The sequence below is a fragment of the Coffea eugenioides genome, chromosome 11, assembly GCF_003713205.1.
Source record: "Coffea eugenioides isolate CCC68of chromosome 11, Ceug_1.0, whole genome shotgun sequence".
Taxonomy (NCBI): Eukaryota; Viridiplantae; Streptophyta; class Magnoliopsida; order Gentianales; family Rubiaceae; genus Coffea; species Coffea eugenioides.
In genome coordinates this window covers 43065888-43079264 of record NC_040045.1, presented here as the reverse complement: position 1 = coordinate 43079264, position 13377 = coordinate 43065888, and the positions used below count along the sequence as shown (strand labels likewise).

At 35.8% G+C, this 13377-nt stretch overlaps 2 protein-coding genes across 7 annotated transcripts; both read right to left on the bottom strand.

Moving 5' to 3' along the window:
- Window positions 1-694: 694 nt before the first annotated feature.
- Window positions 695-7780, bottom strand: LOC113754233 (ribonuclease H2 subunit B). 5 transcript variants are annotated; one of them, XM_027298600.1, is made up of 11 exons: window positions 7672-7780; window positions 7369-7426; window positions 6488-6547; window positions 5986-6087; window positions 5301-5377; window positions 4852-4975; window positions 4512-4576; window positions 3374-3443; window positions 2982-3057; window positions 1764-1860; window positions 695-1303 (listed from the first exon to the last, which is right to left on the bottom strand). In XM_027298600.1, the coding sequence occupies exons 2-11, from the start codon at window positions 7415-7417 to the stop codon at window positions 1181-1183; spliced, it is 843 nt and encodes a 280-aa protein (XP_027154401.1). In that variant the 5' UTR covers window positions 7418-7426; window positions 7672-7780; the 3' UTR covers window positions 695-1180. The 5 variants fall into 5 exon arrangements, with proteins under 5 accessions (XP_027154401.1, XP_027154402.1, XP_027154404.1 ...); XM_027298601.1 differs by lacking the exons at window positions 695-1303; window positions 2982-3057; XM_027298603.1 differs by lacking the exons at window positions 695-1303; window positions 2982-3057 and having other exon boundaries at window positions 1790-1860; window positions 3374-3459.
- Window positions 7781-9088: 1308 nt separating this feature from the next.
- LOC113754234 (protein UXT homolog) lies at window positions 9089-11935 on the bottom strand. Of its 2 annotated transcripts, none has more exons than XM_027298606.1 (7): window positions 11844-11935; window positions 11109-11213; window positions 10620-10649; window positions 10387-10488; window positions 10051-10158; window positions 9695-9749; window positions 9089-9384 (listed from the first exon to the last, which is right to left on the bottom strand). In XM_027298606.1, the coding sequence occupies exons 2-7, from the start codon at window positions 11204-11206 to the stop codon at window positions 9337-9339; spliced, it is 441 nt and encodes a 146-aa protein (XP_027154407.1). In that variant the 5' UTR covers window positions 11207-11213; window positions 11844-11935; the 3' UTR covers window positions 9089-9336. The 2 variants fall into 2 exon arrangements, with proteins under 2 accessions (XP_027154407.1, XP_027154406.1); XM_027298605.1 differs by having other exon boundaries at window positions 11115-11213; window positions 11844-11927.
- Between the last annotated feature and the right edge of the window lie 1442 nt (window positions 11936-13377).

Genomic DNA, 13377 nt, shown 5'->3' with positions numbered 1-13377 from the left:
CTGTTGCTGATCAAGTCCAGTCCAAGTCTCTTTGTCAGTGACTGCATGGGTTTGGAAATCCTATGGGGGCCAAATCCCTGCCTGCACTCTCTTTCACCTCAGCAATTTGTCTGATAAATTAACGGTTCTCAAACCCATGAGGCCCACCCCATGCCCCAAAAGCAAGACTGTCCAAAGCCGAGCAGGCTGTCGAATCGGATTAGATAGGTCAAGGACACGGTAAGATCCGTACACAAGCAGCGTTATTTGTATACGTGTAACACTCTCATCATTGCTTCCACCTGGGCTCCTCCGACCTGGCACTAGCATCAATCATTGATTGATTGATGTCTAGGGTCCACCTCTATCTGCAACGCCGCAGATTATGTCTCCTCACGCCTCGCGATTATATGGCATCCGGAAGGTGTTTCGTACCCCGTCAGAAAAGGTAGGGAAAAAAAAAAGAAGCTTTTTTCTTTCTTTTAATTCCCATTATAATATGAATTAATTTTCTATAATATATAATATATTTTTACTGTTAGATGCATGACATATAATCCAAATGTTGCATATGTATCGTGCATTCAACCGTAATAATATATACACTATCAAGCCGTGATAATATATATACTGTCAGTATATATAATATTTACTCTTATAACATTTACATGAAGAATAATAAATAAATCTGATGTATTGCATTATAATGCAGAGATTGAAGAGAGAAAGAACACTGTGGTCAGTCCACTAAAACTATAATGGCTACAATAATACATTATTGACTAGTGTAAAGGCCACTAACCAGAAATCAGCAATTCCATTTACTTGCAAGCCTAAAGTACCTCGTAGCTATGGCAGCTCCTCTGAGTTCACGTCTTAAATAGTTCAATCCATGGACCTTCATCAGGTCCTTAAAGAAAGACAGGCAGATATATGGAAGAATTACAGGGTTGAGATTTGTATAAACCGTTGATTCATTGACCCTTGTACCACTAAGAATACAGCAATTATGTTTATTAACATTGTACAGAAGCAGTAGCCTTCGGGTTGAAGTGTTGAATCACAGGCCAAGGAGAAAGCCATCTGTTCAAGAGAACGTTACAGGTGCCAATGCCCAAATTGTTCATTGCAGCCTCCGTTGCCCCCTTCATCACGCGTTTACAGTGCCATACCGTTGCTACAGCCAATTATACGGCAAAATTCAACTTCCTTTTCTCGAAGCTCTGCTGAACATGTCTTTGATATTTCGAGTGTTTTTCTCTACTTTGGCCTTTTTTGCTAGCCTTCCTTTTCCAGTAGTTTTCTTCTCAAGCCCCGTCTTTTCCTGAAAAATTAATGGACAAAAGACAACTGTGACAAGGAATCTTAAAACCGAACCATCATAACATTCTCTTCGAGACCATTTTCAAAAACTACAGCTCTGTTTAGTTCAAATCCCTCCTCTCTCCCCCTCTCAAGGAGATTATCCTGCTGCAGGACATACCCACGGTGGCCATATCACTCCCACACTATCCTCATCTTCATGATAGAACTCTGTTAATTTGTTCTTATCTCCTATGACCAATTCACCAAGTAATTCACAGTTGGAGTTTCAGAAGACAAATTTGAGCCAGACTCTGAAGTGTCAATGATTAACAAATGTCTAGCATCAAAAAGCATAAACCACACTTACGTGCGACATAAGATTCAGTAGGTGAAAATAAGTACATCAAAATAAAATTTAGCTTTGTCTTCCCACAGCAATACATACAAGCATATGTACAACCCAATTAGGTTTTCTTTACCTGAATTGCATTGGTATCAAACGATGCCTGACCACTTTCAAGTGAGGATGGAAGAATTTTGCGCTCTGGTGATCTCAGTTCATCCTGTAAGCACAAGCTGAAAATAAAACAACAAAAACAATATTTTTATCAGAATGAAAATAAAATCCTATGGATCTTAAACTTATTCATCTCAACGCTGACAACTAGGTCCCTTCCTTCGAATTCATCCCCTGTATATTAAGCTGGAGCCATATAGCCAGGGACAATGACCCAGAAGGAGCAGATATTCAAAGAGTTTAAGTGTTTATCCTTCACATGAGAGGATGAAGGGAATTAGGAGAATAGCAGCAGTAAAAGCTGTTCTAATTGTGTCATGAAGATGAATTCTTATCCTTTCAGAGGCAGATGTCTCTTTTCTTTTTAAAGGAAGGACGACTCGTTCTCAGACAAGAAAACAAGGCCTAAACCACTTGGCTTAATTCAATTTTCAAGCAAAATCCACAGGTTTTAAGTGCCAAAAATGTCTCTTTCGCTCATTGGTATAATCACATTTTCCATTTTGAAATGACCTTAGATTTGTTACATCAGAAAATCCAACCTGCCATTTGACTGAAATTTCTTCTTGTGACATATACTTTCCACAACAAAACTTGGGCTGAAGTTGTCATATGTAAACCTTTTAGAAACTAGAAGTTTTACACCAGTAATGATTTACAAAGTAGCTAAAACTTCAACTATTTAGGGGGAGAGGTTATCATATTAGTTTATGCTACTTTCTTGACTCGCATATTTGTTCTTCATCTTTAGAATGAAATATGAGCTGCCAACAGCTGGCTTTCAAGGTATACAGGCCAATTCAGGAGAATAATGCAGGGTGCCTGCAAAGGCTCTCTCTAGTTTTTACCGGACCATTGAATAAAATTCCTTCCATCTACTTTGAAGTCAAAATCAATGCCTTCCAGCAGTTTCAAGCTCCCCATCTCATGCAATCGCGTGGTTTGCTACTTGCTATTCAGCATCAGTCACCTTGCAAAGTCATAAATACTTCTTTCCATTCCACCTAAACCCAATTTAGTGGCTTCTCACTTAGCATACCACTATTCTATTTAGGTTGCTTCAAAATCATTCATTTGCAAGCATGAAGGGCGAGGAAGAGTGCGTTCTGATGTAACAGTCATTATATTCAATAATATTCAGAAATAAATTTACTTGTAATCACATAATTGAAGGCTATACTTTAACTTGCCGCAAAGAAGCTTCAGCCAAGGCTCTTCATTCAAGTATTCACCAATTACTGAGACCGCATCAACCACTGTACCATCAAACTTGTTAAACCTTGATGTTTTGGATTTCCATAACATAAAACCAATAACAAGATCCATTAATTAGCTAACATTAAAGCATGTTCAACTTAATGCAGCATCTACCACCAGAAACTGGATGTTCAGATGTGATCACCACTATTCTCTCTATGTATCTTATAAGTATTTAGACTCAGCATATTCAGATGTATTGTGGCTTTTCATAGCCTAGAGAATATAAACTTGAGCCCACAACTGGCAGAAAAGATAGCATAACTTTTTGACATAAAGTTTTAAATGTTCAAAGATTACCAACAGAAACCATACATGTAGCTCTCTCAATTTGAGCAGCATAGTTCTTATCCAGCGTTGGTAGAACCTGCCTTAATTGGTGCACCTACAAATTGCAAGAACTGGAAACCTATTAGATGCAAAAGCAACAGAATTTCCCCATAAAGGATTAAAAACAAGAATACCTATTCAAACTGGAAACCTATTAGATGCAAACAGAGTCAACTCCTCATGTTATTTCCTATGTCACGTTAGAGATCATTTTAGACCAAAGGATTAGAACCATCCTCTTATTAGATAAGAAGAAAGTGTCAACTAGGTGGCTGATAACTTATAGGCAATAAAGCAACTTGGTAATATCACTAACTTGTGCAAGCAGCACGATTGTTGCTGTCACAATTGATATAATTTTGCCTTGGCGCACCTTACCAAAATCCTTTTTTTCTTTTGATTTTGTTCTTTGAATCTTGTGAAATCTTTTAAATATCCCAAAACAAGTCAACACTCAAGATCAATGGACCAGTACAATAATTTACCTTATTGGAACTGCAGATTCATAATTTGCCCTTTAACGCATCTGTGGAGAATGATTACCTTGGAACACCATGGAAAGAAAGCAAAGATCTTCTAATTTAAGTTATGATGCCCGTTCTGGTTGAGTAAATGATGACAAGCTTGACAACGTTTTTCCTAAGCCAAAACTGGATACTACATCAGATCAGGTATATGAACCCTTTTTCTCTACTTAGGCCCAGTATACTTTTTGATTTCCTTATTCAGTATAAATTTGTTTTACTCAAATTTCAAATTCCCAAATCCATTATCTAGATCTTGAGGAGCTTGATTGCACAAGACTCCAAATCTTGCATATGCCGAATAAAAATGAATTTAGCATAACAAGTACCCTATATACTTACAAAGAAGAAAGTTTCCCCTGGCCGCAATTTGCCATTCACTACAGTTGTCAAATAATGATTGATATAAAAAGACTGTACGCCAATGCTTTTGCGGACAATGCAATGTTTTTTTTTCTCAAGGAAATTAAAGTATTCAGTTCAAGTAGAGAGATCCTCATTTATTTCCTTCAATTAGGCCATTTACTTCTCTACCTCATTAACTTTGGAGGCATAACAGGGCAATGATATACATCAATGGTAAAAACAGATCAACTGACCTTATAGCTCAACCACCTTAACACCTTCGAGTCATTAAGCCTAAAAAACTTTGTTGATCCAACTTCTGTCATAAAGAAAGGAAGATAAACAAAAGCAGTTTAGCTTCCTCAAGAAATTAGCCTCGCACAGAGGTATGTGAGGCATTTTAATCAATACCACATACATTCCTCCTACCCAAACAGAGTGCAGTTTTGCCTTGTAATGTTTCAATACTGTACTTCCCACTTTCATATTTTCAAAATGAGTGCTCCAGTTCAATAACTCATTTCCACCTCAGCCCAAAAATACTATGTTAAATGACAATATGTGGCAGTCAATGTGCTAGAAGACATAAATTACCTTTAAAATCACAGACTATTTGCATGGATTTTTCTGCAATAGATGCCAATTGTTGATATCCTTCATACCCTTGAACATACAATATCTCATCCAGCTGCCTGAATTTCCCTGGATCATCTTTTTTCTGCATGCTCGTGAATATAACAATGAATCATGTTCATAAAACAGAGACCAGAAAAGGTTGCACCCCAATCACTTTACAAGTGGCGTTACTCAAATCACTCAGTAACACATGTAATGTATTAATAAGGTTAAGAATCAGATGAAAGCACATTTAAATCATTCCGACTCTTAAGTGAGTTCCTTTGGTGGAAAAAATTATGTATTTTCCCATGTCCAAGATGAATATGACTGTTACCATTTGTAAACTAAAAAGTTAGCTGAACAGGAAACACATTGAAAATCTCCAAATTCCAAAATCATATAAAAAAGAAAGGCCGCAACATTACCTTCATTCGTGCTTCATCAAATATAGGCAGCAGGATGAAAACAGGATCTACTGGAGTGGCAGTATATAAGCGGCCATCTGTTTAAAGGAACAAAGTTCCATGAGAAAGAAAATTTTTGTGGTTTCTCGAGATTTAATTTTTTTTAAGGACCGCAAGAGAAAACATAAGTTCGTGAAGTAATAGCAATAGATAAAACATCATATTTCTGGTGACATTTTTAAAAGCATTATTCATCCACTGTCAAACTTTTCCCATTATTCCATCAGACCTAGTTTCACTCACACAACAGTTTACATCCTGCATTTACTTTTTCCAAGTAAAGTGAGAAACTTATTTTCTAACTATCTCAGTTGGTTTTGATCAGTCATGCAAATGACTGTAGATGACCATCACAAGAAACTACATGAAGTTTTCTGTGGCATCTAAAGTGAACATTCAGTCCTTGCTTTATGTCTCTAGCACAACATACGACAATAAGACTTGGAATGGAGTTAGCCCACTCCTAATTCATACAAAATCTAAAGTCAATGTTGATTTTAGCTCAAAACTTAAGACATTTGGAAACTTGGCTTCATCCTGAGGAACTTAGTAAAGAATGATAATACCACAAATATACTAGTACCAGATGGATTTACTTATACGAAAAAAGATTGTTTGTTAAGGTGCTCATTTTTTATAATTTTACCTTCACAAACATAATCCCCCAGGAACCAAGACCCATAAGATTGCTTAAACCAGTGAAGTTCCAGAAGTTCTTCATCAAAATAGAGGTAGCATGCCTTATTTCCTGATACATAAGCAACAAATTATAATCATGTATATCTTGATTGACTTGTCTAGGAGAAGAATAAACTAATAAGAACATCATCATCAGAAAAGACTCAAAGCATAAAAGGCTTCTTCCCACTAAAACAAAGAGCAATCCAACAATTCAACAAGTAGTTTTTAACTACGACAGATATTCACACTGGTTCCAAGTGTATACAAAAAAGCGTTCTAAAGAAAACAAAGAGTAATGGAACAAAGGATCCATTTAGTAATAAGTCACCAGCATGAAAGGTAAAAATGTCAACGCTTGAAAGAGAGTAAATGTTTAGTTTCTTGCTCACAAATGTATAGTTACAAACATGAAGAGCTTAAAAGATAAAATAATCACTAAAGCAACCAAGAGTTTTGAGTAGGATTACCAGTTTTGGGATGCCGAAGAGATAGAACATTTCCTGAACCATTCCCATTTGTATCGTGATCTGTAATTGTTAAACTTTCCAACTATTAAAAAGCAAGACTTTCTTACATGTAGAAAGAAAAATAGTATAAGTTGTATATTATTAAAATGAGGCTTCAAGTGATGATTTGCTTAAAGGTTTGCAGATTTTTGCACTGGACTTTAAATTCAATTATCTTATATCACCAATCAGTTCAATGAGTTTATCAATGAAGACAAATCGATATTGCATATAGAAGTTCTGCTCTAGCACAGTGAAATGAAAGGACAGGTCAAACAGGATCGACGAATATAGTTCCTAAAATGAAATAGCAATACCGCAAGAATACCAAGTTCAATAATAAAATAAGTAACAAAGCAACAGACAAAAGGAAAGGGTTTAAATATGCATTCCAAACAAGGGAAATGCTTCTTATATAGTTAGATTTGTCTTGTGGATCTAACTAATAAGAACCAACGGAAACTTATTTGACACCCAGTAAATGGCCAACAAATCAAAGACTTTACAAGCTTCAAGGATGCGGATTATTTTGGGCCACTACAAAGCTCCAAATACACGCAATTTTACAGGAGTACGCTTAGAAGGTTCAGTCTCAAAATTAAATGCTCATTCTCTAAGCCCATATTAACATGTGGTATATGCTATTCAAATGTTTCATTACAATTTGCAACCACATTGACTATGAACTTCCTTTTGTGAAAAAAAAAATAGCCCACCGGTTAAACAAAATAAAAGCAAAACAAAAAAGACTCCTTTTTCATAAAAAGACGTCATTTTTAGGATAGTAAATTACGGTAACACAAGAAAATAGGAAAAAGGAGATGATTACGAAATGCTGCTACCTGGTGCAATAAGAACCCGAGTTTCATCAGCATCTCCCCACCAAGCCATAGTACCTTTCTATATCAACAAATATCAAGAAAAATTTTAATTCCCAAAGGAAAAAGGAAAAGAAAAGAACTAATCAGTTTAAGCAATGAGCAGGAACAGGGATAGCTAAGCTGGATTCAGCATCGACTGCACGTTCAATGACGAAATAGTTTGGCCCATGAATTTGAATAAAGCTTAAATGCCTAAATGTGATTTCTTGTGAGTAGAGCATCAAAGAAAAAGGAGAAAAACTTGGAAATATTTCATGCCCTGACCTTTAAAGCAACGAAATGGTAGCGCTGTTACTTCGGTAAAATTGAGACCGACGGAGACTTTCGGCGGCAAAAAAAAAAACACACACACACACACACTGACTGAGGATGACTGAGGTTCTGGCGGGAGTGATGCGAGGCAGACCTAACTATTATTTGTATCAAGTACTGATTAATTAATTAATAATAAGGAGAGCGTATTACATTATCCAAATTTTTATTTAGTTTATTGTGCTTCTTGCAAAGGTACTACCTATAAGTTGATTGTATTTATGGTTGAGTCCTCAAACTTTTTACTTTTTGGCATTTCACGTCTAATCTTGTCATATTTGATATTTCACTCCTTTTCAAAGTTGAAACGAAGAGCAGACATTGTAGAGCAGTTGCTCTAATCTATACAGTGATTTAATTAATAGAATTAGTTGCCGTTTTTAAACCCAAAAAAAACTTAAAAAAAAAAAAGTAAGAAGTGTGCTTGTGCTCCAAAGTCGCTCAGTCATAGAATATCGATATTTGTATGTTGCAAATGGATATGAAGATAAATCAATTCGATGAAATATCTTTAACTACTTGGAATCTGATATACAGATGTTTTAAAGATCCAAAATTTCATAATGTGATGATCTACATCTTTCTTATTTTGGCTATGATATACGAGTGTTTTAAAAATCTAAAATTTCATACTGTGGTTCTCTACATTTTTCTTGTTTTGATTAGGAATTTCTTTTTCTCTGTTGAAGTCGGGCATTAATTTTTTTTACTAAAACGATAAACCTTTATTAATAAAAAAGAAGACTATACCACTTGAACAAAGGCTCATATTGAGCTTTACAATCGTATATTAGAACACAGAGGAATCCAACATTTTTCATCTTGTATCAAGTCAGATGCATATATACTAATCATTCTACTCCTTGTGCTACCGTCATTTGAGAACAAAATAAATGAGCATTTCAAAAACAAAAGTCTTAAGCTGTGGATATCTCCTAGTTGAGCAAAAAGTCTAAGAACTTTAGTTTTCTTAGTCGTCAAAAATCTAGTAGCTTCTGTGAAGAGATTTCCAGTTTCACTTGTTGCCAATGAATCTCCAGTGCTTTACTTAGTGCAGATTTGAGAGCTTGTGCATAGTCCAGCATAGCTTCTCCTATACTTGATTCCTTTAGAGCCCAAACAATTTATGTATTGCCAACCCTCGAAGTCGGGCATTGGTTTTGCAAGCCCTTTATCTTTAAGAACTTATTTCGTGTTAAAGCAAGGTGGAGCAAGAACAAAGCAGAAATTGAATTCTTCCTCTTTATTTCTTGTTCCTGGATTATTGTACTCCTATCTGGCTGCCTCCTCTGTTCTACTCTGTCTACCCGCTCGTTTCCCACATGATGTTCGACTTCCACAGAGGAAGTAAGGCAATCAGCGTTTCATGTGACAGCATCCATGGAGGTACCTCTATTAAAGATTCCTACAGGTTTTAAGCAAGCAAATTGCTTCACATAATGTCACAAAGCAGAAGCCAGTAAGGGCATTGTAGTTGATTTCCACTACGAAATAGTGGTTGGATGTACATGAATATGTGCAGCTCCTATCCCTCATTGTACCCTATTAAGCAAACTCTTTGGCTGCAAACTTTCTTTGGCTTTTTCTTGCTAGAAGCAATCCATGATACTCATTTCATTAAGAAACCTCAGTAAGTTGGAGTAATTCTCTAATCCCTTCACAAACCTGCATTGCAGCCAAGAACCGTTATTAAAAGTCAAGGCCAATATTCACTTATTTCACAACAAATATATGGCAATCAACATGAGAACAGGTGAAATTATGGTTCAATTTCAACTACAGTATTACATCTTTTACAGTTTTTAACATTTCCTTCATTGATGTATGTATACGTGATTAAGCATCAGATTTATAACCAAAACACTAGCATCCATCGACTAACTTTACAAGCTAATATTAACAGATTTTCATCTGTGGTAAAGAAGGTGATGACAAAAAGAAGAGCAAAAAAGCAAAGGGATCAGAGAGTAGATACCATCTTGATCTGCGACTTGATTGATGCAATTAGGCGGGTATAATCCTCTATTTGCCTGTATATTAAGACACAAATATTTACACAGAGAACAAATTTGAAAACACCTAACTGATTTATCCATTACAACGTTAAGCTCAGAGTTTTAGAAGCAAACAAAAAGTTAGCAAGTTCCAGATTCAAGCAGTGTGCACCAATAAAGGTATTCAGATGGCGAAGCAAAGAAAAAGAGCAACACTAAGACAATTTTTTTTATAACAATTTTCTTTAAATTCGTTTGCCAGCTCAATGTTGTTAGAATCAGCATCAACATCTCAAATGAGAACAAGATACTCATGCAACTGCCCAGGTGGCATTACCTGTCCAACTTTTCCTCCCTTGCAGCAATATATTGTAAAGCTTCAGACCAAGTGAACTCAACATGAAATCCAAGTCCTACATCGACAAATATACGACTTGTGTCTGGCCTGCAAAGATGCAAGGGTAACAATTGCAAGGGAGGAAAAAGCTACGTTATAGATGTCAAAAGTTCCAAAAAAGAAAATAAAATAAAATAAAAAATAAGGGCAAATCTTCCTTCAAGCCAAAACCCCTTAGAAGAAACTAAGAGTATTAATCAATATTGGGATCTAAGATCTCAAAAGCCATGAAGAAAACCAAGTAAAATGGCATTGATATGGTATGAAGAGACGTACACATCAGCTTGCATATACACTTCAGAACCAAGATTGACCAATGTCCTCAGACTGGTTACACTATTATTCTCCAACGTCTCTATGTTTCTTTTCAGATCAGAGCTACAAGAAGTTAAGGGGAAAAACATAAAGAAGCACTGCAGGTCAAAGTGAACTTGTGCAAAGAAGTAGGAGTTTGAGCAATGAAGATGAACAATATCAATACCCAAATGCAAGAAAATTTAAAAGGATACAAAACTTTTTGTTGTTCAAAGACCTTGTCCCTGCAAAAGAGATACATAGAATATTAGAAATTTGGCACATAACAGAAATTCTGTCTTCAAATTCTCAACTTAATATCGAAATATTAAACAGAAAGTAGGCAAATACTCCAACTCATAGAACCCCACTGCTGATGGTAATAAGCTCAATAAAGTGATAACAGGGAATGGTTCTCCAAATAACAACTGTAAGTGGGTGAGTTCAGGATGAGACAACCAACTGATTAGTAAGGCTAGGCTTCAGAAATTAGTCTCCTGCTGCTTTTGCAAAGAATAGAAAGTACAAACATTGTATCCTTTACCAGTTGCTAATAACATTGACTGTACACTAAAATACCATTTCCTAAAACTATCAAAAAATCGTGGAAAGCAGCCTTAATATGCCTACAGCCATTGAACACTTAATACCAATAAGAAGTACATAATTCAACAAAAGAACACACAAGTGAAGCAATAAAGTACAAATGCCTTTCAGCAATAGCGTGAACAAGATCCGGCTTCAAGCGGCGATCAACAAACTCTTCGAATCTCTGTATCTTTTCTTGCCGAACCCTATCCATTTCAGACCTAGGACAGGTTTAATCATATCAAAAAATCAATTTACTCTAATTCAAACAAAAGGATGATATTGACCTTACTGAATCACAAGGGGAGTCTAGAAACTTGAGCGAATAATTAAGCAAATAAAACAGGAGAAGATGAGTATAACAAGATGCCTGTGTATGATATGTGTATGACATAAGTATTTTCAAAATTTCTCAAGACAACTTTAGGCACAAAATGTAGGAAGAAGTATCTCAAGAAAATTCAAAACCGAAAAGTCATCACCATAAACATCGTCAAGGACATGAATAAACTCTTTATCTTTTCTATGCACCACCCCAAAAGAGGAAAACATTTACTAGCAGCTTGTCTAACTAATCTTACTCATCCCTTTCCTTTTGCAAAAAATCATAATTTCGAGCTCCTCGAGACGGAAAATGAGAGAGAGGCCAGCGCAGCTGATAGTGAAATTTGGGCAAAAGGTGTGGTCTTTACTTAGATGGAATGGTAATTGCAGACGGACAATTGGGAGTGGGGAGCGTGAGGACTGGGTTATGAGAAGCGCGATTAGGTGGAGGTGGAGGTGGAGGTGGAGGTGGAGATAGAAATTAGGGTTGTTATTATTAGAGAAACATGAACGTAGAAGGAAGATACCTGTGGACTGTGGTGGTGATGGTGGGCCGGTGGCGGCGAATGGAGGCAGCTCTGTCCGAAACTATCCGATGACTGAGAAATTTATGCGCGCCTTGAACTATAGCATATTTAAGATTTTGAAAAGTGTTTTTTTTTTGTTTTATATGAATGAAAAAGTTCAACTCCCATAATTCTACTCTTTTTTTTTTTTTTAAAAAAAAAAAGGTTCTACTTGTGAGTTTGGCTGGCTGAATTGCTGTCTAGAGGAGATGTTTCCAGTTTTGGTTGTAAAATCTCTGAGGCTTTATCCACAGGTTTCCTTTTAACTTTAGGAAAATATTAAAGTTACAAATAAAGTATTTTATTATGATTATATAACTTGCTTATTCCTTCTAATTTAAGAAAATTCGCTCGCCCTTGTCTTTTATGGATTTTAGGTATACCCATTTCTCACAGGGTTAGTAAAATTTTATTTGACAGTAAATATTAGAGCATTCGGATCAATTTTCTGGTACAAAAATACAAAAAAAAAAAAAAAAAAAAAAGGGGAAGATGAAGATATGAGCTCAATCAACATTAGCAGCAAAAAGGGTAGAAGATATAGGCTTAATCAACATTGAAGATATAAGCTTAATCAACAGTCCATTCTGAACTATACATATCAAAAGATGAAGATGTTAGAGAATCTCGAGAGTCATTTGATATATGTGACGTAAAAAATTGATTGAAAAATGTGTTCACCGAAAATGTAAAAATTTTTGATAGAAAGATATAATCCAAGCGTCACATAGCTCATTCTACTTAGGTTGCATGGAAAATGAGTCCACGGACCAAAAAAATTTAACAATGATAATATGCAGCTTAAATGTGCTAAATTGACACCCGAAAAAAGATTTCAATTCCAAAAGTTCAGACAAAATTTCCTTTGTACATCACACTAGTCATATTGAACTCTAGTCTGCATAATTACAGAGAACCTCTCTCCCATTATGGAGAGGAACAATTATGGCCTTGCTCATAATCGCCTGCATACAAAAGAATCCTGAGGACCACAGGTTACTAATCATTTTACAGCAACCAAGTTACTTCTGCATCAGAAGTTCAACTTTCTACCTCTAAAATGATTAAATACAAACTGTCAATATACTTAGCATACAACCAGTCACCAGATCACACAAGCTTGAATTCATTTGTTTTCTATTCCCTGCATGTTATAATTGGTATCAACAAGAGTATCTGTATATGGCAACTGCATCATCTTTGTCCTTCTACCTGTCATAAAAACTAATGAAGCATACTTGAATCAGACCATTCAGGCAAGAATAACATATGATATGAGGAACACCCTTTTTCAAAAAAAAATTTTACTTATTATTATTTATTTTTTGGATAGGATTGCATGTAGCCCATCGGGGCATCAATACAACAGCTGACTATCAAGATTAAAACTAACATCAATAGAAAAACTCATGAATATTACAGCTAACTCACTAAGTAGGGGAAAGCCAGACTAAAATCAGAAATTGTGAGATTCCCACACAGGAGGTAGACGCCT